Below are 24,303 nucleotides of genomic sequence, written 5' to 3' on the forward strand. Positions count from 1 at the left end.
TCCTCTACATAAATTTTTTTCTGTAGCTCCTCCCCCAGACCTCCTGAAGTCCACCAGGAGCCCACCTGCTCACTGCCTTTGTTCATGCCACAGCCTTGCGCTCTTCCTGCTGGGGGGAGCAACAAAGCCTGGCTGGCCCAGGGCCTGCAAGTTGTGAGAATCCAGGAGGGACATCAAGATCTGTATGGCCTATGACCTTCTGGAACATAAACTGGTTGTATAAGATATCTATAAATAAAAAGGTTATGGACTTCATTTTTAATGTACCTAGAGCTTGAGTTTTGCAAAATAAAAAGACTTTGGGAGATTAGTTGCATGATAATTTAAATAAACTTGATGCTATTAAACTGTATACTTAAAATGGATAAGGAAGTAAATTTTATTCATATTTTGTCACAATTAAACACACAAATTAAGTTTAAAACATAGGACTTCGTAGGAAACCAGTTGTCCCACGCAATCAGAGGAATGGTCTCTGAGTCAAGCCCAGAACTACAGGCATGATGGTGACAAGAGCAGCTATGCTCTGACCTGAGCCTTTTGTGGACAGTAACTTGAAGTTGATTCTCTTTCAATCCCACTTGTAGATGTTATTCTCTCCCATCTGACTGGAGTCCAGGATAAAGGCAGAGTTCTTTGATTTGTTTGTGTGTTTATTTTTTGGTACTGGGGATTGCATTCACGGGTGCTTTACCATGAGCCACATCCCCAATCCTTTTTTAAGTTGCTTAGGGCCTCATTAAATTGCTGAGGTTGGCCTCAAACTTGCAATCTTCCTACCTCTTTCTCCCAAGTCTCTGGGATTACAAGCCTGTGTCACTGCACCCAGCTTTTTGGTTCATCTTACTGTAAAATAAGAAGATACATTGCTGGGCGCAGTGACACACACCTGTAATCCCAGCAACATGAGAAGCTGAGGCAGGAACATGGCAAGTTTGAGGCCAGCCTCAGCAACTTAGCAAGACCCTGTCTCTAAAAAAAAAAAAAAAAAAAGGGTGGGGGAGTTCTAGGGGTATAGCTCAGTGGCAGAGCATCCCTGGGTTTAATCCTCAGTTCTGCAAAATAATACACCAACATATTCCCACAAAATGCTCACATCAAGAGTAAAGAAAGAAGCAACTTTAAATTTCTGTAATCCATTTTATTCATGTAGAGAGATGTGTACAGAAATGGTGCCTGGAAAACTTGAACAAAATAATGGGCATCTTACAAATATTTTAAGTATGATACTCATTTCTTTGAATTTATAAAAATCTGAAATGTCCTCCAAAAGTTTTGCTATGTGACAGTGGAACTAAAAGTAAGAAGAATAGCAACAGCTACCTTTAAATGCTTAACTTTGACAAACAAAAATGTTCTTAAATATTGTTTTTTTTAAATAAAAGGGTTTAGGAAGTGGTAACCTTTGCGTGTCTGAGCCTGGCAACACGTCACAAGTGTCCCTCCTTCCTGCTTCTCAGCACAAGCTAGCCTTGGCTGGACCACTACCGTCCCAGTCCAATCAGTTGCAAAATAAAAAGGAAGAGGTTGATGATATCCAAGTAGATGTTCAGGGCAGCAAAAATGTATTCTTCTGGGTCCAGGTCAGAGTGGTGATGACGCCCTCCCACCATGAGCTGCACATCCATCACCAGGTACTTAAAGGAAAGGAAGAAGAATTAGCTACTTCAATCGTACCTGTCTATCAAACCAAATGTCCTAAATGCTCTAGAAAAAAAGCTATTTTACCTATGGCACAAAAATACTCTAGAAAGTCAGTTTTGGGCTGAATATATTACTCTTTCGGCATCAATCATTCATGAAGTCCCCAAGTTTATACTCTATAAAACCAAGTGCCTTATCTTCCTGAAGCCTGTGGGACCAGATCTGAGCCAAATCCAAAATCTTTGTACCTTTGGTTACTTATGTGGACCCAGTGGACAAAGTAGACACAGAGATTAAACTACCAAATGCCTTCTATTCATGATTTCCTTCCATGTCCTTGCTAAACAAATAATCAAAGAGCTTCCCAAACACTTGATTCACACAGTAAAAATAAATCTGAATTCATGGAGCTTTGGGTAACAGCAAACCTTGCCACTGGGGATGGTTTAGTAATTAATGGTGCTTGTATATCCAAAATAGAAAGAGGAAGAGAGGGGACTCCCATGTGATTAAGGCATTCCCTAAAGAAAGGTTTTCGTTCAGCTGCAGTAGGTAAAATTATCAGGTCTTAAAAAATGTCAAGATTTTTTTAAAAGTCACCGTGCCTCTCTCATTTTTGTGTTTGCTGCAAAGTGAGCAGTTACTTATATCCAGAATCTAGGCCGAATCTCCAACATTGAAAGTAAAGAGAATCCTTGGAGTTTTAAAGATTTTTTTTTTTAAGGGCTGGGGTTGTGCCTCAGAGGTAGAGTGCTTGCCTAGCATGCATGGGGCACTGAGTTCCATCCTCAGCACCACATAAAAATAAAATAAAGATATTGTGTCCACCTATAACTATAAAATTTTTAAAGACTTTTTAAAAGATAGATTTGAGAGCAATATTCACTTCAGTGAAACCTTTCCCAAGGAGTCCAGGAGGAAGAGGGGGGAGAGGGGAAATGGAGGGGAGGAACAGGATGAGTTATTGGCTACTTCCTGGGCAGCCTCACACCAGGTTTATGGCAGGTGCTATCTCACGTAGTGTGGGAACAACCCAGTGGCGGTGGGCCAGATTTCACTGAATCTTGGTTATATTAATGCATCTCTGAGGGAGATGCCAGAGCAGGTGTCTCACCTGAAGTGCTCAGTCCCTTAGCCCTTTATCCCTAGGTCTCATCTGAGCACCTTTGGAAGGAAAAACAGCTAGAGTGGCCCATCCTTCCAATTCTCCCAGGATTTTTAGGTGGCCTTGGAAACACTTCAGTCCTAGACAAACTGGGACATTTCATCACTCAAAAGGAGCTGAGCATTCATCTCTCCTCCTGGAGCCCTAACTCCTTTGCAGAAGTGCTTTTCTCTCTTTCTTCCATCCAAAAAACCCTGAATTTATCTTGATCTTCTTACAAGAGGGGATTATGGAGTCTTAGTGATTCTGCAGGCATGAACTGGTTGGTTAGGAGTGTGGATTCTCAGGAGAGGTCATGTGTTCGAGGGCAGACAGGAAAGTGGGGGAGGAAGATGAGCAGAGATCCAGCTGCTCAGCCTCCTCCAAGGAGACCAGGGCTCAAGATCCCATTGAAGACACAGCCAACACACAGGGAAGCCCCAGCTAGGATTCAGACTCCCACTCCCAGGAGCATTTGGAAGTGTGGTACCCTGCCTCACTCCCTATCACAACTCTGATGGTTAAAACACACACACTCAGTTTTCTCCTCCAGCTGTATGTCTGGTGTTGAGTGACCACCCTAAGCCTACAAGAGGTTTTGCTCTGCCTGCATGTAGGAAACAGAACATCAGTATATTTTACATGGAAACAAACTGCCCCAAATGGGCCATAAGAGACACCACAGCAAGCACCCACACACAAAGGCTGAGCACATGGGAGCATAGGAGGATGGGCACAGATCAATTCCTATTACAAGAAAAGAAATGAGAAAACTGCAATGTGTGTCCTGAACTTTAATCCCTGGGTGTAAACTTTTCCAACATTTAAAAGATACGACAAAATTCCAACAACAACAGCAAAAAGACAAATGATAAACCAAAACATGGATGGTTTTAAAACTTGTTGATAATATATGGGATTCATTTTACCATTCCCTCTACTTCTGATTATATCTGGAAATTTCCAAAATAGAAAAAACCTAATGAATGAGATGTACCTCAATTGTTGAGTGCTTGCTCCATATGCATGAGGCCCTGGATATCAGCCCCAGCACTGCAAAAAAAAATAATAAATAAAATAATAAGAAAATCCCTGAAAGAAGTGACAAGATAAAAGTGATGGAAAAACCTGGCAGCCCTGAAAAAGAGTGAGCTTGACCTAGGTCTGCCAGTATATGGAGACCATCGCGTCTAAGTGAAAAGGCCAAAGCAGAACATTATATATAGTGTGTCCATAGTACTGCAAGAGGAAATGGTGCTCATGTGGCAAAAAAAAATTCTGAAAGGATTCCCAGAAATTACTTACAGTGGTACCTCTGAGGACCAGGGAATCAGAGAGAGATCTTATCATTTTGTAGTCTTCTATGTTGTTTGCATTTTAAAACAAATGCATGTAATACCTTTTAAATCAAATATTCCTTGAAATAATTGTGAAGATATGAAGCAAGAGACAGGTCAAAATGGAAGGAAAATTTTCCAGATGCATTGACAGTGACCCTGGCCAGTCCCCATGAAAAGTCCATGTTATGCAAGAATAGAAAAGAGACTGATCTAAGAGAGAAAATGAAATCACACCCTGCTACCATAAGTACCGAGGCTTATAAATAACCCTTTGTTCTCTTCTTACATATTGACTCTTTGAGGAAAAGCAATGTTTTTGTGGACTGGGAAGGACCATCAACTCTCCTGGGGGTGATGGTTTTAAATATGACCTTATAAGAGGCAGCAAGTTGCCCAAGGGTTTCTAGTGAATTACTCACTCCACATGAGTAGCACAGACAGCACGTTCTTCAGCAAGGAGAGGGAGAGACGGACTTACCATGGAGAAGAGCACGGTTCCGAGTCCAGCATACAGCACATGCAGCCACTGCGGAGAGAAAGAAAACAGTTGTAGCTTAAGAACAAGACTTTGGAATAACCAAAGGGATTTGCTTAGGTCACCGCTGATGGGTAAGGACCCAATATCAACAAGAAAGTCGAACAGAGTCAACAGCATCCACTCAATTCCAGTAAATAAGCAAAAGAAAACCAACCTCACACATGCCAAATAATTTTCCATGAGTAAATGCTGAATGTCTCATGCATGGCAGGGCAAGGAGAATGTGTTGGACATGTTCTGCTTTTGCCTCATCCACACATCTACATGTGTGAGGCTCTAGAGAATCCACCCTCCCTAGCTAAAGGCTGTGATGAGAGGTGGAAGACACCCACTGTGGAGACAGTGACTCTGCCAAGTGGTCAAGAAATTCTGCTCTGTAACTGGGCTTAGCAGATGTGCCAGTCAGAAATCAATTCCCCGTCTAGAGGGATCCAAGCAGCACAGGCCGTTGTCATCAGCCAGGGCTGGAGATCCGCTACACAAGTAGAGATTGTCGGTCATGCCAGCCCCAGAGAGGAAGGCAGAGTTTGTGTTCCTGCAAACCCAGCTCTTCTTCCCACCTAGGAGTTCCATGAGATTCTCCAGGTCATTGCCTTAAGCTAGTCTGAATGGGATATGTTCCTCGCAGCCAAGACACTCCTGACCAGAATATGGAACTAGTCTAAACACCCAAGGTTTGACTCCTGGGAAGAGGACAAGGCAGAGGTGTACAACCCTGAGAACAATATGTCAAACTCTGCAGCCGGAGAGAGCTGGGCCTGGGAGGGGTGGGCAAGTGCACTCTGCTGGCCCGCAAGGTTCATGGTGCAGAAGGGAGACTGGCAATAGGTGACACTATCTGGAGGCCACAAGAGTTCCAGACTGTTCTTTTCAAGAATGTGCTAAGAGTTCAATGTGCCTAGGTCTGACAGATAGCAAGATCTCAATGAATATATTAAAGGAAAAAAATCTGGACTGGGACAAGGAGCCTCCTCTCGGCTGCTATTGGGACATGTCAGAGGGGACTCTCTCTTCCATACTCCTTCCTTCAAACAGGCTACACCTGTACACAGGAGAAGACAGCTCCTGCCAGTAGCTTTACCTCAAGACCCTCTTGGGGAAGGCCAACAACAGTATAGAGTAGGCTCAGTATTCGCAGACTCCATCCCCTGCCCACAGTACCACCCAGTGATGTCAGTGTGGCTGTCAATAGGACAGACCTCAGGGACCTTCAGCTCCCAGGAGGGGAGCACAGTGACCTTGAGGCTGCTGGGCCGTGCAACTTACATCAGTTTGTCTTAGGCATTGGCCCGTCATTGGCTGGGAACAGCAGGGCCCTTCCTGGGAGGTAGGGGATGAAGGCCTTGTGTCCCCCAGACCACACCACATCTAGAATGTTCTGCCCAAACTCCCTTTGTTCTCCTGCCCGTGGGACCATTTATGCTGGCTGGTCCGACAGCTCTCCCACCCTGCATCAGCGCCCTCCTTCCCTTTTTCTCGCTTGGACATTTCTCATCTGAAAATCCTGGCATGCTCCCAACTCCACGTCTGCTCTCAGAGGACCCAGACTGACACAGTCAGCCCTACCTACATCCATCCTCTTTCTTTTTAATTTTTTTTTAGTTGTTGGTGGACCTTTATTTTCTTCATTTATTTATATACAGTGCTGAGAATTGAACCCAGAGCCTCACACGGGTTAGGCCAGCGCTCTACCACTGAGCCACCCACCCCTCAGCCCTCCACCCGTCACAACAGCTCTCTGACATTTCCAAACGGGAGCCCACTTACATATGATCGTATGAAGATTAAGAGAATTCCATAGATTACAAGTACGAAGAGGAAAACGAACAGCATTCCGTTTAGCAAGGTAAAATCCCACTGGGGAAACAAACAACAGCTCAGTTATCGTCTGCAAGGGATTTCTGGGGGTTCAGAGATTCATTTCTAACCCCATAGACAATTTGCCCTGACCAATTCAGAAAACCATGGAAACCCATTAGTGCCAACCACTGAAAAATGCTACATAAAAAGTGTCATATTGACTGGGATTTCCTTCTGGAGGGAGAAAAAGGAAGGAGCATGAATGAAATGATAGAAGTCAAGAGTTGGTGATCCCTAAAACTGTAGGTGATAAGTAACATGGGGTTCACTATGCCATTCTATTTTTATATTTATATGAAATTTCCCCTAGTAAAAAGGGTTCACTGGAAAAATGATGTGAATTTATGTGGATAGTAGTATCATGATTATTCACATTTTTAAGAATATATGCATAGAAAACGTTATGGAATGAAATATACCAAGATATCAACTGGGAATCTTTTTCATGTTTAAATGCATATATTTTAATGAAGATATATACTAAGTTTTCAAAAATTGCTGTTCTTTTTTAATTTTGAAATTGATTAATGCGACTTTTCTTATTTTTGTCTTTATAAACCAGCTTAGGCTGATCAGGGGCTTTTTTAAAAAAAATTTTTTGTAGTTGTAGATGGACAGAATGTCTTTATTTTATGTATCTATAGTGCTAAGGCTCACACCCAGTGCCTCACACATGCTAGGAAAGCATACTGCCACTGAGCTATAGCCCAAGCCCCCCTTTCTTTTCTTTTTTTTTTTTTTAAAGAAAAGGGATAACATACTCATCTTCTGCCTGGGGGAGGAAATAAATTATGCAGCAAAAGAAGAGCCTCAATTTCCAAAATATCCTAAGTATTTTCTTGCATTACCCCTCTTGCCCCCTACCCTGGAAATGCCCAGAGAATAATCTAAAGCACTGGTTCCCTAAGTGTGGGTCCCAGACCTGCAGCATCCATTAGCACCACCTGGGAAGTGCTGGACAGGCCCCACCTCAGACCTGCTGACTCAACAACCTTGGGGCAGGGGACTGGCAATGTCTCAACAGGCCCTCCAGGGGATTGGGAGTAACTTTGTCTAGAACTGTACCTTCAATAAGACAACCACTAGCCACCTGTGGCTGCTATACACCTGAAATGTGGCCAGTCCAAAATGAAATATGCTCTAAGTATAAAATACACACTAGACTTTGAATTTTAACTCTCAAAAAGAATGTTAAACATTCATATTTCTGTTATGTGGATTGCATGTTGAAATAGTGACATTTCCTATATATGGGCTTAAATAAAATATATTGAAACTAGTTTCCTTTCTTTTTTTTCCCATATTGTTTATTGGTGCAGTGTACTTTTATACAATGGGGGGGTCACCTGTTTCTTTTCACTTTTTAAATGTGTTACTAGGAAATTTAAGACTGTCTTATTATATAACTTGGATGGTGTCTGACGGCATACTCCTCTTGACCAGAGGATCTACAGAGTAGTCAACTTGGCTCGTAACAGTGACACCTTAGGCCTGGTCCTCCTTAGTGGAAAGGAAGACAACTGGGGTGAGGTTAATTCAGATGGAGAGCCCTGTTGGCTCTGAACAGACCTGAGATCAACAGGTGCTAAGTCACACCAGTGGGGGACTTTCAGCTCTAGAGACCCACAGAGAGCACAGCAACCCTGGGATCCAGGTGCCCATCATTCAGGAACAACGATGGGTCATGGCATCTCTGCCCCCTACCCTCTCCTGGGCCAGTGCCAAGAGCTCACAAGAGCCATACCCTCACCCTAAATTCCCAGACTCCATTTTAGAGAGTAAAGAAGGAAAAACCGGAAGTGGTACAAATGGTACTGTGGCCAGGCATGGTGGCACATGCCTGTAATCCCAGCAGCTTGGCCAGCCTCAGCAACAGTGAGGTGCTAAGCAACTCTGGGAGACCCTGTCTCTAAATAAAATACAAAATAGGGCTGGGGATGTGGCTCAGTGGTCAAGTGCCCATGAGTTCAATCCCAGGTACCCTCCCCGCACACACACATACAAAAACGTATTCTGGCATTTTAGAATATTTTTTAAAAATATTTTTTTTAGTTTTAAGTGGACACAATATCTTTATTTTATATTTTTATGTGGTGCTGAGGATCAAACTCAGTGCCTCAAGCATGCTAGGCAAGCCCTCTACCACTAAGCTACAACTCCAGCTCCTAGAGGGTTTTAAATGGTTAAATGAAGTTATGCTTTCCTTGGTGGCCCACCTCACTCACCTCAGGAGGGCATATCTGTTTACAAAGACGCTGGTTTCTGCAAATGGCCAGTTTTGACATGGCAAATATCACGCTGATAATGAATTAACACTTCTAATACATTTTGACCAAATATTTTAGCAGGCCTTTCTGCCTCTCTGTTGCTTCTTCCTTTTTCTTCCAGAAAAAGCTAAAATTCTTCATGTATATAAGACACTCCCTACCATGCCAAACGATTGGAGAAAAACACTTCTAAGTTATTGAACTAAGACAAATCCATCATTTGCCAAAAGAAGGTCGCCAGAGCTAAAGAAAGGGCTGCTGGAAATATCTCACCAACTCCAGGAGCATTTCAGGGCTGCAGAGACTGATGTCATACTTTAAAAAGAACAGTCCTGGATTACATAACCTTCTCCGGGTAATCTTGGCACTTTCGATCCCTGATGAACTGTAAACTTTTTGAATTTTAAACTCCTTTATTAGAGTCAGGGCCCCAGCAGGGAACAGTTAGTTGGCACACTCAAATAGGATGTTTTGAGGAGCATTTGTTTGTGAAAATACTATCCACGGGGAAAGCACAAGTGGGTCTAGGCTAGGAGCCAGAGAGAGAGCTAGTGCCACTTCTAGGCTCAAAGGGAAGAGCACAGGGAGCCTAGAAGTCTGTGTTGGGTTGGCCACCTCTGGACAATGAATTTTTTTGTAAGAAACTCGACTGTGCTAAGAGGGACTGGTCCAGAGGTTGCCATAGGAATAAGTCCCTCTCTCCTCCCTGCCTCCCATCTCCAGCTGGGGATCCACTGGTCCAAGTCCATGGAAAGCCCAAAGACAAGAGGGCCATGGAGGGGAGACCCACAGGACCTCAGAGCTCAGGCACCAGGTGCAGAAACAGGTCAGGAGGGACAAAGGAACACTCCCAGTACACCCCCTTAGGACAGAAATCTGTTCCAATTATACGTACTTTTGTTTGTAGAGCAAATATAGTGAGTGCTAATGTCACCAGAGTGGTTGCTGCTGTGGCCCACAACACTTCCTCCGCATTATAGAAACTAAAACCAGAGACTGCAATTACTGTTCTCATACATTCAAGGAAAGGCACACACAATAATAAGGAAATATGTATCGAAGACTTACACTGATATGGTTCCAAGCAGCAGACCTTGAAGAAGTGTCTAAAAAAAAAAAAATTCACAATAAATCAGAAGCCTGCTTTTCAAGGCATGAGGCTGAGAACCAGAATCCACAGGCGGTGCTTTGAAGTGTGTGCTCTGGACAGGGTCTAAGGAGCAAGCAAGAGAGTACACGACCCTGGTGCTCAGAGCTATGGGGCGAGTGTGGGAAATCAACAGTATAACCAACCGTTTCTGTCACAGTCTTCCTAGGACTAACAAGAGGAAGCCGTTTACCAGTGCAAGTTTCTTAAAACACAATAGTATATTTAACATATCCAGTGAATTAAATACGTACTAATTACGAATGTGGAAACCAAGTACGTGCATGTATATACACGAATGTGCCTCAGTAAAGCTCACTGTTCTGTATAATTAATACTATTCCCTGATAAAAGAACATTTTTAAAGTTTATTTGTGGATTCTGTTGTCATTAATTGAATGGGGCCATCCACACAGTCTTGTAACACTATCAGATCAGGATATGTTCTCTGTATGAATGCTTCACCCAGAGTGTGGGTATGGACCCTTTCCAAAGGATCTGTGATCATAAATAGGCTCTTCAAACCCCAGACCTGGGGTGAGAACCCAGACCTTCCCAGTGCCAGGAGATGGAACTGGGGAGCAGTTCCTGGCATTGTGGCACTTCGTCTGTAGGCGCTAACCCTGGGAGGAAGGAGGAAGGCTGCACCGGAGAGTTCCCACCACCCAAAGGGAGCCGAGGCTGGCGGGGCCAAGAGCTAGCAGGCAGTCAAGTTGGAGGATGAGAGCAAGGACGGCACCACAGATGTGTCAGGCTCAGACGACGGCCCGCAGTGGTGGTGGGACTAACGTTCCTCAGGCTGCTGAACGCTCAGTCAGAGCAAACCCGAGGATGTGGAAGATCCACGGAAAGAGCCAGGAAAGGGTCCTTCTGTCTCAGGGAACAAAAAGGAGGGTGCAACCTGACAAGTCTGAGGGCTCCCTGGCTTTGGCTTTGAACTTGAGCCAACAGGATCAGAGGCTGGAAAAGAACTGGAGCCTCAAAGTCCTGGGTTACCTGTCTGGCTCTCCCAGGCCCAGGCTCTGCCTGATTCTCTACTTTGATAAACTTGCCCGAGTAGGCTATCTCTGTTTCCATTACAGGAACCAGGCATTTACTTACTCCATGAACACACAATATTGTAATCATACGCTTGCCTCCCACCTTCCTCACAAGATGCTTCCTCCCTCTTCTCCTAACTCAATTGTTTCATTGCAGCATATTAAAGGGGTGTGTGTGTGTGTGTGTTTGTGTGTGTGTGTGTGTGTGTGTGTGTGTGTGTAGAGCTGCGGGGTGAGGGGCAGAGAGAAGGAAAGGAAGAGGAACAAATCGGCTGTAGACTCAAACCTGTCTGATGACTTCAAGAGCTCAGAATATGGGCTCCAGGGGTCAAGGTTTCATGGGACAAAAAGTATCTTCCATGAGTATGTTTTCCTGTTTTCTTTCAACTCCTTTTTCAAAATGGTTTTACCCCTATACTTCCTAACACTTGGGCAAGATATTAACCCTAGAAAATACAGCTAATTCTTTCCCCCTCTACAATATATCTTCTCTTCAGCTGTTACTTGCTTTGAGAACAAAACCTCAGCAAGAACAGCTTCTCTGGAGACCAACAGCTCTTATCTGTCTCCTCTTGTAATATGCATTGAAACCATTTGAAATGTTAAAAGGAAAAATTCAAACATTTCTAGGAAACTTGCCCTCTCCTCTCAGCTTCAGAATCCCATAGCTTCCTAAACCTGACTCGATGCCCTGCCCACTCTCAGGTGCTTTCTGTGCTGCCAGGGCAGGCATCGGGACACCCTGCTTGCCAACCTGCGCAACGAGCCGTGTATCCATGCCAACCCAGGGAGGCTCCTCGATGCTCTCACAGCAGAGGAAATGCCTGACTGCGGGCAGCAGACAGCCAGTCTTCTCCAACCTCAAGAGGAAGCTATTCCTCCTGGGTGCTACTTGATATAGAATGCTGAGACTGACATCCTTGGTCATGGGTCCTTGTTTGCTTTGACCACCAGGAGATGCAGAACCAAAGCTAGGATCCCTACACCCAGGAGTACAGGAGTTAGTGCATCTTGCACATCAATCAAACCACTGTGTTTATTTTCCTATTTTTTTTCTCAACATCTTATCTTGCACATATTTGCATAAGCTACCTCAAATCTGATTTGGAACCAGATAAGGAATAAACTTACTTACCAATTGGTAAGTAAATTTTCTTATGCAAGGATGGTCAACACTGCATGGAAGAAAACTCAAAGACTCAAAAAGAGAATCATGTGCTGACTCTATACCTGAATCACACTGGGATGGTTCTGGATTTTCCCAAGAGGAGCAAAACACGATAGCAATTACTACACTTGAGTTCCTGAGAGACCAAAGCTTCCAGAAGGTTCTCACCTTCTGGGCCCAATGGTTCTGTTATGTGAGAGTCAGGGTTGGGGAAATAATTCTTAGATGCTGCTAAGTCCCTGGGAGCTTAGTCTTGGGATGGGATGGGGGTAATGATAGGAATTCAGATTCTATTCAGGGTTAGGAAATCTAGGCACTCAGGTAGCTGTTGAGAGCTGGATCCATCCTGGGGTCTTTCTGTTCTGAGCAGAAGAGAAAGTAACTGGCTACAAGAAAGGGAGCCACATAGTTTCATGTGACCTAGAGTGGTACAGAATGACTGAAAAGCAGGTGTAAAGAGGTTCTGTCAAAAGTGGGGTCAAGTCACCCCAGAGAGGCTCTGGGGAACCAGGAACCAAAGTGAAGATAATGAGCACGAGAAGCCCTCAGACTCCCAACTCTCGGGCGCTGGAAAAGTTCTCCTGAACTGAGAAGAAAGTTCTGGAACTGGGAACAACCTAAGCTCAGAGATGGCTTCTGCTCCCAGAGGGACTGGAACTAGAAAAAAAAAAAAAAAACACACACTTTACAAAAATAAAGAAAATGACATTTCTTAATCATGAGTTTGTGAACTAGATAAGAAACCACCTTCCAGAACAAAATGTGCTTATTGTGCCTGACAGAGATCCCGGGACAATCAAGTTACCTGTTCTTGAAATGCAGCCCTGACTCATGAGAGGGTTCCCCAGGTAGCCTTATCAGAGCTCAGCTTGCCAGTGGGAAGGAGTAGCTTAGGAGTCCAAACTCTCTAACTTGCTAAAGGGGTGTGGATACTACCTCAGAGGTAAGTTTACTACCTCATTACAACCAGAATTTCTCTCAAGAGTATTCCACAGATAATCCCTACGTGCATTACTCCACAAGAAGAGTCTCCACAAGAAAAGGCAATGAATTTAATATGGCAACTAAAATATATTTCAGAGGTGAGCTAGAGCACGTGCAAAGTTTACTTACAAAGAATCCCAGGAGAATGTAATTTGCAGGCACCTGACGGCGGAGATTCCCACAGCAAGCAAGTATAATTAGTACAACAAAAAATGCTGGGCTGCAGGATAATGTAAAACCCAGTGTTATTTACATCCAGTGATTATATTATATGATATATACAGACAGATATGCAGACTATATCATTAAATGACATTATCTGATAAGAATTATAAAATTATAAAAATGATATTTCCTTTCTCTCTTCCTCTCTGCCTTTAAATTTTTTTTCATTGCCATCTGAAGTTAGCTTGTGGGGTATTTGTATCTTTTTATTTTAAAAATAATTATAGATTCACAGCAAATTGCAAAGAGACCAAAAGGTCCTATGAAACCTACATTCAATTTCCTCTAATGATTGCAATTTATATATTTATAATGTAATATTAAAACCAGTAATTTGACATTGATATGGTGTGTCTATCTAGTTCTTTGACATAGAACTATGACACAAATCTACGTGTAAATACAAGTAACCACCACCAGGATCAAAGTTCAGAGCTATTCTATCAATGACACATCAACAAAGACTTCTCTGGTGTTACCCACCCCCTTCCTTGTGACACACACACACACACACACACACACACACACACACACCCCTCAATCCTGACTGGTGGCAAGCACTCATTTGTTTGGTTTCCATCTATATAATTTCGAGAAGGTTATACCTTTATTACCTCATTTTGAATAGTAGTAGAACCTCAGTCAATAGCTAGTAGAAAAACAAGATTTTATTAAAGTTGAGGATACTTACAAGAGTGCATAGGTGAACCAGGGGTTTGAACGTACCCACGTTTTTAAACCTTTCCTAGTTAAGAAAAAAAAATTGATATAGTTTTACATGACAAATGGTACATTCTGTTAACTGATGTCATATTTAAGCAGAAATAAACACTATCATGAAAAGAATGGCAGGAACCCACAATGATTAGTAATGACGGATAGGGATAAAACTGTGGAGTTTTGCCTAGCACAGGTGAGGCACTGGGTTCAATTCTCATGCATCACATATAAAAATAAATTTAAAAATAAAGGTCCATTTACAACTAAAAAAAAGTTAAAAACTGGCTTTTTGTTTGTTTTTCTGTTTTTTGCTTTGTTTTTTGGTACTAGGGATTTAACCCAGTGATGTTTTACCACTGAGCCACATGCCCAGCCCCCCCCCCTTTTTTTTTTAAATTTTGAGACAGGGTCTCACTAAGTTGCTTAGGGCCTCCCTAAGTTGCTGAGGCTGGCCATGAACTTGCAATCATCCTCCTGCCTCAGCCTCCTGAGTCACTGGGATTATAGACATGTACCACTGCACCTGGCTGGAAACATTTTTCTTAAAAGAGAAATAGGCTAGAGATATAGCTCAGAGCAATGCTCTGCATGAGTTAGGTCCTGAGTTCCATCCCCAGCACCAAGGAGAACAAAGATGCATTTATAAAAAAGGCAGGTTTTTTGTAAGTGGTAAATCAAACTTAAATAAATGCAAACACCTAGTGAAGTTCTTTAATTTAAAAAGTACTGAGGTTGATATGCATACAAGGTAAAATAAATCAATTCATCTATTTCATAAGTTCAGATTTGCATAGGATGCACACTTAATCAGTAATAGATCATAGTCTCTCAAATATTTAATTCCAGCCTCCAAGTTCTCACCTTTTTCCTGTATCCAGTTTAATCTGTGAAAATAGGGCAAGGTAAACAGTACCCAAAATAACAGGAAGAAAAACGTTCTTGCATTAAGAAGGAGGTTAAAGTAGAATTCAAGAAATCTACCACCACCTTGGTCTAGGAATTGCTTCAGAAAAACAAACCTGTAGAAATATCATCTCCAATGAATAATTAAGAAAAAATATAATTTTTAAATGATCAAAATTAAAAAGAGTTGATTCAATGAGAATTAATGTGAACAACTTAACATTTTATGCTACACCAGTGATAAAGACTTACCAGAAAATAAACATGCTGATAATTGTCGCAGTGACCAACAACTGGGCTGACAGGAGAAGGAACACTTTCACAATGAAAGCTGAGAAGACAGAAACATTATTTTAGTGACACAAATATTCCAAAGTAAAATTACAAATGTAATTACCTAATTTTGATACTTAGTGAAGTTTTCCTTTGATTTTTTATAATGTCATTGTATTTTTTATACCTTTATTTTTTTAATATTTTTTTATTTGTTGATAGACCTTTATTTTTTTGTGTATTTATATGGGGTGCTGAGGCTGGAACCCAATGCCTCATTCATGCTAGGCAAGCGCTCTACCACTGAGCCCCAGCCCCAGCCCCTTCCTTTGATTTCTTGAGAATGAAAGAGGTAGTGACAGCTAATTTCCAGTCAGCAAATGCAATAACAAAAACAAATACAACTCTGCAGAGCCTTTAAAGAGTATTTAATCAAAGCTGGACACAGTGACACATGTCTGTAGTCCCAGAGCTTGGAAGGCTGAGGCAGGACGATCCCTAGAGCCCAGGAGTTCCAGGTCAGGCTGGACAACATAGCAAGAGTCGGTCCCGAGTACAAACAACAACAACGGAAAATAATTTCAACCAATTGTTAATTATGCTTTATTGGAGACCTTAGAGTTTATCTATAGAAACCCAAATTTTCACAAACTCAGGGATTTAATTCTTTATTAGGCACTCTCCATCTTCCTTAGGACCAAAAAATGATCTGAAAGTCTCGGGATGTGGCAGATCCCTCCTAGGGATCCAGCTACTCCCCTGGACAGAATGGACAAGAGCAACAGCTCAGGGGCTACAAGTGAACAGGATATTTACTCTTCTGGAGGTGGCCCTGGGCTGCAGAGTTTTCAGAGATCCCCAGCCACTGATCTCTCCAACCTGACTGCCATTAGCAACCCCCTTCCCTCCTATTTATAAAAGCAGAAACTAAATAACCTGGTGAATTATGTCAGATCAGAGAGTTCCAAGTGAGTGACAGCAAAGTATAGTATGCCAGCATCTCTTTTTGCTCACTTTTTAAAATATTTTTTAGTTGTTGATAGACCTTTATTTTATTTATTTATTTTTATGTGGTGCTGAGACTCAAACCCAGTGCCTCACGCGTACTAGGCAAGCGCTCTACCACTGAGCCACAACTCTAACCCCTCTTTTTACTTACTTTCTACTGCACAGGTAGAAAACATGACACTGGCAATGACAATTTTCTTTTTTGTGTGGCTTTATCTCAATTTAAAAGGAAAAAAAATGAAATAATGCTATTTAGAGTGAACTCAAAGGACGGTCAACTCTGTCCTTTTGCTGGGCAGTTTCTATTCTCGAAAGCGTGACAACAGAGGAGAGGGACAAAGCTTTCTTAATCAAAATACAAGAACATACATATCCAATTGTGTGCTGCCTTCACTAAAATATTCCTTTATCTAAAGTTAATTTGGCATCTATTGTATAGCGGGGACTGTGAGAGAATAAATAATAAATGTGGCCCAGAATCATAATAATAGACCCATAGCTCAATGAAATAGAGAGTTGAGAGTCCAGAAATAAACCCTTGCTTTTATAGTCAATTGATTTTTTTAACAAATGTGCCAGAACAATTCAATGAGGGGCAAGAATAATCTTTTCAACAAATGGATCTGGGACCACTGGATATATATGTACAAAAGGAGGAATTGGGACCTTTTCCTCATGCCACAACACAAAGATTAACTAAAAATTATATCCTAGGCATAAACATAAGAGATAAACTCTTAAAAAAACAAAGGCAGAAGACTTCATGAGCATCAATTAGGTAATGAATTCTTAAATATGACTCCTAATGCACAAGAAGAAAAAAAAAAACGGGTAAATTGGATTTTCATCCAAGTAAAGGCTTTGTGCTTCCAATGACATCATCAAGAAGGTGAAATAACTCACAAGGGTTTTCTGACAAAGGACTTTCTTTTTTCTTTTTTTAAAAATATTTTTAGTTTTGGGCTGGGGATGTGGCTCAAGCAGTAGCACACTTGCTTGGCATGCGCAGGGTGCTGGGTTCGATCCTCAACACCACATAAAAATTAAATAAAGTTATAAAAAAATTTTAGTTTTTGATGACACAATACCTTTATTCTATTTATTTATTTTTATGTGGTGCTGAGGATTGAATCCAGTGCCTCACACGTGCTAGGCAGGCGCTCTACCACTAAGCTACAACCGCAGCCCCAGGACTTTCTGATTAGGGACTTGTTCTACAGTCCATGAGGAACTCTTGTAATTCAATAACAAGGAGACAAATGACATAACTAAATACAGGCAAAGCTTGGGCAGCAGCCTCCCACACTGACTGCCTGGCCACGAGACTCACTTTGACCAATGAGACATTTGCAGGTGATGCAAACAGGCTTGGACAGCTTGCCTATCGGAGTGTGTCCTCAGTACACCTCTTCTTGGGACCCACATGGCTAGAAGCTCAAGCCACAAGAAGTCAGCCAACACCCAACACCAACTTCCAGGCATGTCAGGGAGACATGACAGACATAGCAGTCTCAGCCATTGACCAATTATGAGAGCGCACGATTACCGACTGAGCCCTGGCAAACCCTAGAATCATGAGAGAGAAAGAAAATGGTGGGTTTACAAAAACAGAGTGGCAATGGCTTTGAATCTTATTCTCCAAAGAAGACATTTGGATGACCAATTGAGCATGTGAAAAAGCACAAATCAAAACTCCAATGAGATACCATTTCACACACACCAGAATGACTATGATCAGAAAAAAGTTGGCAAGGATGTGGAGAAATGGAAACCTTCATATATTGATGGTTGGAATGTAAAATGTCAGTTTATATTTTATAAACTGTTTATAACAGTTTGGAAGTTTCTAGGTAAAGTTTCTAGGTACGCAAGAGAAGTTGAAAGGATGCTCACACAACAGCAAAGGTGGATTGCAGCATTGGTGGTAATAACCAAATAGTGAAATAGCTCAAATCTCTGTCAACTGATGCATGGTTAAACAAAATGTGTTATATCCAGGTAATGGATTACTACACGGCCATAAAAAGAAATGAAGTAGAGACACATACTACAACATGGTTGAGCCTTGAAACCATTATGCTAAGTGAAAGAAGGAAATCACTAACCACCACATGCTGTGCAACCCCCATTTGTATGAATCGCCCAGTAGAGGCAAATCCATGGGGACAGAAAGCAGATTCGTAGGAAATAACCACTAATGAGTAAAAGATTTCTTTTTGAAGTGTTAAATATGTTCTTAAATTGATTGTGATGATGCCTACATAACTATATAACAACCATTGAGGTATACCCTTAAAAGTAGTAAATTCAAACATCTGTAAATTATATCACCATTCAGCCACTTTAAAAATTTTTAGTCTAGGGCTGGGGTTGTAGCTCAGTGGTAGAGAGCTTGCCTACCACATGTGAGGCCCTGGGTTCAATCCCCAGCACCACATAAAACTGAAATAAAGATATTGTGTCCACCTACAACTAAAAAATAAATACTTAAAAACAATTTTTAGTCCATGGGGCTCGGGTTGTAGCTCAGTGGCGGAGCACTCCTAGTTTCAAACACCATTGAAAAAAATTGTAGTCCTCATCCCCATAACTCTTAATCCATTACCTTACTCACCCTACCCCCTTCCTTTTTCCATAGCACTTTCATCTTCTTATATACTACATGATTTTTTAAAAAGAGGGAAGTGCCCAGACTTCTTCAGAAGAAGCGGATACAAGTAACTAACTCTAACGCTGGTGAGGAGGCTTTTGCCTACTTTTCAATGACACCTCCTTAAGCCTCATTTCCACATCTGTAGGGCAATCAACTTGGTTTACAGGTTGCTGTAAGAACTAAATGCAGTCACATTTCCCTTGCAAGACACCCTGAGGGCCTGGCATCTGTGGCAGAGGCGGCTGTTGCTAGAGGCGCCCACTCCCGCTGCCTTCCTCACTATCTGACCCAGATCTTGGTAAGGGCAGCAATGAACCCAACTGAACCAGGACAGAGAGAGGTGGCCATGCAACACAGACAGGCCAGTGACAGGCCACTGTAAACTCCTGCGGCTTCTGAGGCAGCCTCGGGAAGAGGTCAGGTGAGCTGATTCAGGACACCTCTCTGTGAATGGCGTCCCCTTGGAGCCGTCCGGGCAGCTGCCCTCCCTTGTCCCCTTGTTTGTCTTTGTCCCTTTGCCTTTTCTCTTTTCTTCCTGATGGGTGAAAGCTCCAGGAGGTACCTTTCTAGTCACAGGCTGGAGGGTGTGGGTCACAGGGTGACAGTGGTGGGATTCAAAGCTCACAGTCCACCTGCCACTTGTCTAGGCCTGGGAAGGCTTAAGGGTGACACAGTGGCCAGCAGGGACCTGAGACATTAGCTTCAAACCTTTGAATAGCATATTTCAGGAAAGAAGAAAAAAAAATCTCATTTAAGTCTCAGGTTTTTAGGTCTCTCTTACTAGTTGCTGAATGTATTCCTGACTTACAGAGAATATTTAGGACATCTAATGAATATCTTTTGAAACTTAATATTATGTTATCACTTGGAACGTGGGGAGAACATTTTGTAGTTAATGACTAATTCTTATTTCTTTAAAAGGCCAAAAGTTGTTCGCCACATGTATATTATGAATTTCTGAATCTCCTGGACAACTTGGGTGTAGTCTACCATTGCAGTACTCTATCCTATCTCATGATACAGCGTGAGTAGTAAAAGCTAATAGAATAATAATAAAAAAATCTCTCTGACAAGCAACACTGTGGAAATACTTTAAAAGAATGTTTGCCAAGGTAAGTGCTAGTAAGTGGTTGTACTGCAATTGTTCAGGAAACAATGATAAGAAAAAACAATGTCTCTCCATGTTCAGTACTGATGCTACCTCTGCTGTGCTTTGTTTTGTGTCTGAGGTGCTAGGTAGCGAACCCAGGGCCTCGCATGTGCTAGGCAACTGCTGTACTCACTGAGCTACACCCTCAGCCCTTGCTGCAACTTTTTTCCCTTTACTTTTAGAATATTTTCAACTACAGTTGGTTGACTCCATCTATGTGGAATCCCCAGATATGGAGAGTCAGTACTTATAAGAAATGAGGTAAGAATAGGAAAGCAGTTGTTGAACTAAGGGGGTAGCTGAATCCTCATTGCTGAAATCATTGATTTATTCTTTGATATGAAAAATAAATGTCAGTTAAAGAGCTAGCTTTATTTTGTGATACAGTCAATTGTGGAAACAAACTGACTTCAAGTTCTTCAAGTTGAAAAGAGAGGGAAGGAGAGCAAGAGAGAGGGTAGGAGGAGGAAAGAAAGGAAGCAGAAAGAAAAGGAAGGTAGGCTAAAAGTTCAGCCGCATTTGCCTAATTAGCATAATCCCCAGAATGCACTATTTGGGGGGCTTTGAAAAGTTAATAGGATATACAGTGATTTTTCTTCTGGGTAGATACCCAAAAGAACTGAAAACAAGTGCCTGAAAAGATTTCAGTACTACTATATTCACGGCAGCATTATTCACAATAGGCGAAAGGTGGGAACACTATGTGTCCATCAGTGCATGGATGGATGAGCAAAATATAACAGACACATACAATAAAATAGCATCTAGAATTGAAAAGGGAGGAAATTCTGACATATGCTACAACACAGGTAAACATCAGGTGAAATAAGGGAAGCAGGTCAGTCCTCAGAGACACATGCTGCATGATTCTTCTCGTGTCAGTTACTTAGAGTGGTCACATTCCTAAAGACAGAAAGTAAAATGGTGGTTGCCACAAGCTGCAGGGAGGCAGAACAAAGAATTATAACAATGGATACTGAATTTGACTTTTGTGAGGGGCAAAAGTCATATGAATGGATGGTGGTGATACTTGCACAGTGTTTGGAATGTATTTAAAGTTTTAAAATGTTTTAGTAGCAACTTTTTAAGCTATATATATTTACCAAAATTTTAAAAATACATTTTCGAGAGAGAGAGAGAGAGAGAGAGAGAGAGAGAGAGCGCATTTGCTCTTCTTTTCCAAAAAGGTAATTTCTGTCTTCTCACCTCTGCGGACAGCAGCGTCTGAGAATGCGGTGGTTGTGACTGTACTGCTGTCAGCTGGGGTTGGCTCATCTGAAATTTGTACCACATAGGTATGTGCGCGATCAGTAGCCTTGGGGTGTGGACTCCCTTGGGTTTCCTGGACCCCAGGTGAAGGTGTAGATTTGGGGGGCTGGCCAGATTGAGATTGGGCCCTTTTATCTGCTGCTTTCCGAATCAGATGTTGATCTCCAGAATTAAAGTCTATTGGCTCACTGATCTCCAAGTCCATTTTCCTGGAAGATACCCCACTGATCTCCAAGTCCATTTTCCTGGAAGATAAAAAGTATTATTCATGTCCATACCTCTATAACCTTAGATCCCTGTGACATTCAAGTAATTTTCCCCCAAATTTTAATTATCTTGGCCCTGTCCTTGAGCATCAAGCCATGACAGTGCTTAATAAACATTCATTAAACAAATCATGAACAAATCTTTGTAAGATGAGGCCCATAGAGTAGAATAACTTACATTCTATTATGAAATTAATATTTTTATAAAGCAGGGATCTAAGACCACCAAAGAGCTCACATTTTGAATAGAAGGTAAGCAAACAAGCAGTAAGGTGAAAGACAATATAAGCAGGCCAGAAGTGTGGAAGGATGGTACAAGAGCCCTCACAAAGGGCTGGAGGAACAGGCAGGGAGTAGAAGGGGTTTTCCGAAGCTCCCAGAGAAGTGGGGGTTAAGCCAGGCCTGGAGGTTGTGTAGGAGTTGGTCAAGGGAAGAGGTGGAATATGGTTTTCCCAAGCAGAAGGAACAGCCTGGAGCAGGGGAGGAGCAAGCAGAGAGGTCTAGAAACTAAAAGAAGTTCAGGTATCTGGGGTACGAAGCTCAAGAGTATAATGAGGTTAAACAGAGGGGCGTGGAGCACATCACTGGCGGCTGGCAAGTAACTTAAGGAGTCTGGGTATGGTAGGCAGAATAACAGTTCCCAACCATGGCCACATCCTAATCCTCGGGACCTGTGCATGTTACCTTGCATGTCAAAAGGAACACTGCAAATGCTGTTAAGGACTTTGAGATGGGGAGATGATCCTGGAACCAGTCAAATCACAAGGTTTCTTACGATCCGAATTTTAAGAGGGAGACAGAGGGATAGAATAAGAGAAGGAGAAGGGACAATGGAAATAGAGGTCGGAGGGTTACAGGTGTTGTCTTTGAGGATGGAGGAAGTGACCATGGGCAGAGGAGTGCTAAGGATGTTGGAAAAAGCAAGGAGTTGGATTTTCCTCTAGAGCCTCCCGAGAAGAATGCAGCCCTGCTGGCACCTCCGCTGTAGCCCAGCGGAACTGATTCAGGGCCTCTGACCTGAGGAATCATAGCATAATCAAAGTGTTGTTGTCATGCACCAAGTTTGTGATGATTTCTAACAGCAGGATGTCAAGGGTTCTCTTGGGGAAAAAGAGGACTCAGCAAGTCCCCTGCTGCAGGCCTTCTGTTCCACAATGGGCCACAAAGGAGTCTGGGAAGGAGACTGCTGAGAGAGCAAAGGCTTGGACAAGCTGGAGGCCAAGGGGGAAGGGCAAAAAAGAGGTCTCAACAAAACCCCAGGCTCCTGGAGAAGCAGATGTGATTCGGTAAAAATGTTCCTTCTCCTTAAATTACTTTCTACGCTTTACAAGGTTTGTTGGAATTTTTTTCCAGTACATGAAATTGTAATCGTAAATTTCATTGGAAACAGTAAACATATGAGAATGATCAAGAAACAGTGAGAAAGAGAAGAATTGTGAGGGGAGGGGTAGTGATTTACTTTATCAGGAATCAAAACATCATCAAACAATATGGTTAAAATTATAGTACTAATGTGGCAATAGATAAATGGATCAATGGGATGGGAGAGATTCAAAAAACAAACTGATATATTTGAGGATGTAATATTGGATAAAGATGGAATTTCAAATTATTGTCTCATGCTATTGGAACAATTATGTATTTGGAAAACAAAATAAGCTTTAATATCTACTTTGCATTATATACAAAAATGTATTCCCTGTGAATTAAACATATTATCATATAAAATAATAGTCATAGATATTCTACAATAAAATACAAGGGCCGAGCACGGTGGCACACGCCTGTAATCTCAGTGGCTCTGGGCTGAGGCAGGAGGATGGCAAGTTCAAAGCCAGTCTCAGCAATCATGAGGCACTAAGCAACTCAGTGAGACCCTGTATCTAAATAAAATACAAAATAGGGCTGAAGATGTGGCTCAGTGGCTGAGTGCCCCTGAGTTCAATCCCTGGTACCAAAACAATAAAATAAAATACAAGGAAGATTTTTAGAAGCCTTTGTAAGAATGATACCATAAAAGAAGTGCTGGACAGGAATACTTTGATGCCATTACAAAAAGATACCAATAAATCTAAAATACAAAATAATTTTAAAAAATTGCAATGCTTTCTATACTCTAAAAAGGACTTTATCAATGAAAATACAGAAAAAGGATGAGAAAAAAAAACATGAACAGGCAATTGCCAAAGGAAATTTTAATGGCCGGTAAATTTCTCTTCTGAGAAAGCAGCAAGACCTCACAAACAACTAAGAACTGTAAGTAAAATGTCATTTTTTTTTCATAAAAGAGTGGCAAAGATTAAAAATATAATCCTCAGGCTTATAAGAATATAAAGAAATAGATAACCGAGGGCCACTCTTGCATGGGAACTATGCTTTTGTTTGCTCCCATGGGATCCCTCCTCCAAAAAAACACTTGAATATATATATATATATATATATATATATATATATATATATATATATATATATATATATATTTAATAATTATAAAAATTAAGTATGCTTCCATTCTAAATCATTTTTATAATGGCATTGTTAAAAAGATGAATATGAGCCAGTCTAAATTCATTATATGTTAGCTGTTCATTATTATATTTATTTTTCTCCAGATTTTAAACAAGATTAAAATAGTTTCATGCCTCCCCCAAAACAGTCATGGGCCCCAGGCATGCAGCCTACTGTGCCTAGTGGGTAAGTCAGC

The 24,303-nt window shown here is 41.8% G+C and overlaps 1 protein-coding gene across 1 annotated transcript; it reads right to left on the reverse strand.

Moving 5' to 3' along the window:
• Positions 1 to 1,484: 1,484 nt before the first annotated feature.
• On the reverse strand, positions 1,485 to 21,538 carry LOC114078831 (protein lifeguard 1-like). Its single transcript, XM_027919874.2, has 9 exons — positions 21,271 to 21,538; positions 15,233 to 15,311; positions 14,049 to 14,102; positions 13,262 to 13,352; positions 9,862 to 9,899; positions 9,689 to 9,776; positions 6,434 to 6,523; positions 4,607 to 4,654; positions 1,485 to 1,637 (listed from the first exon to the last, which is right to left on the reverse strand). Exons 1-9 carry the CDS (start codon positions 21,536 to 21,538, stop codon positions 1,485 to 1,487), a joined length of 909 nt encoding a protein of 302 aa, XP_027775675.2.
• Positions 21,539 to 24,303: the final 2,765 nt, after the last annotated feature.

The sequence above is a fragment of the Marmota flaviventris genome, chromosome 1 (assembly GCF_047511675.1).
Source record: "Marmota flaviventris isolate mMarFla1 chromosome 1, mMarFla1.hap1, whole genome shotgun sequence".
NCBI lineage: Eukaryota > Metazoa > Chordata > Mammalia > Rodentia > Sciuridae > Marmota > Marmota flaviventris.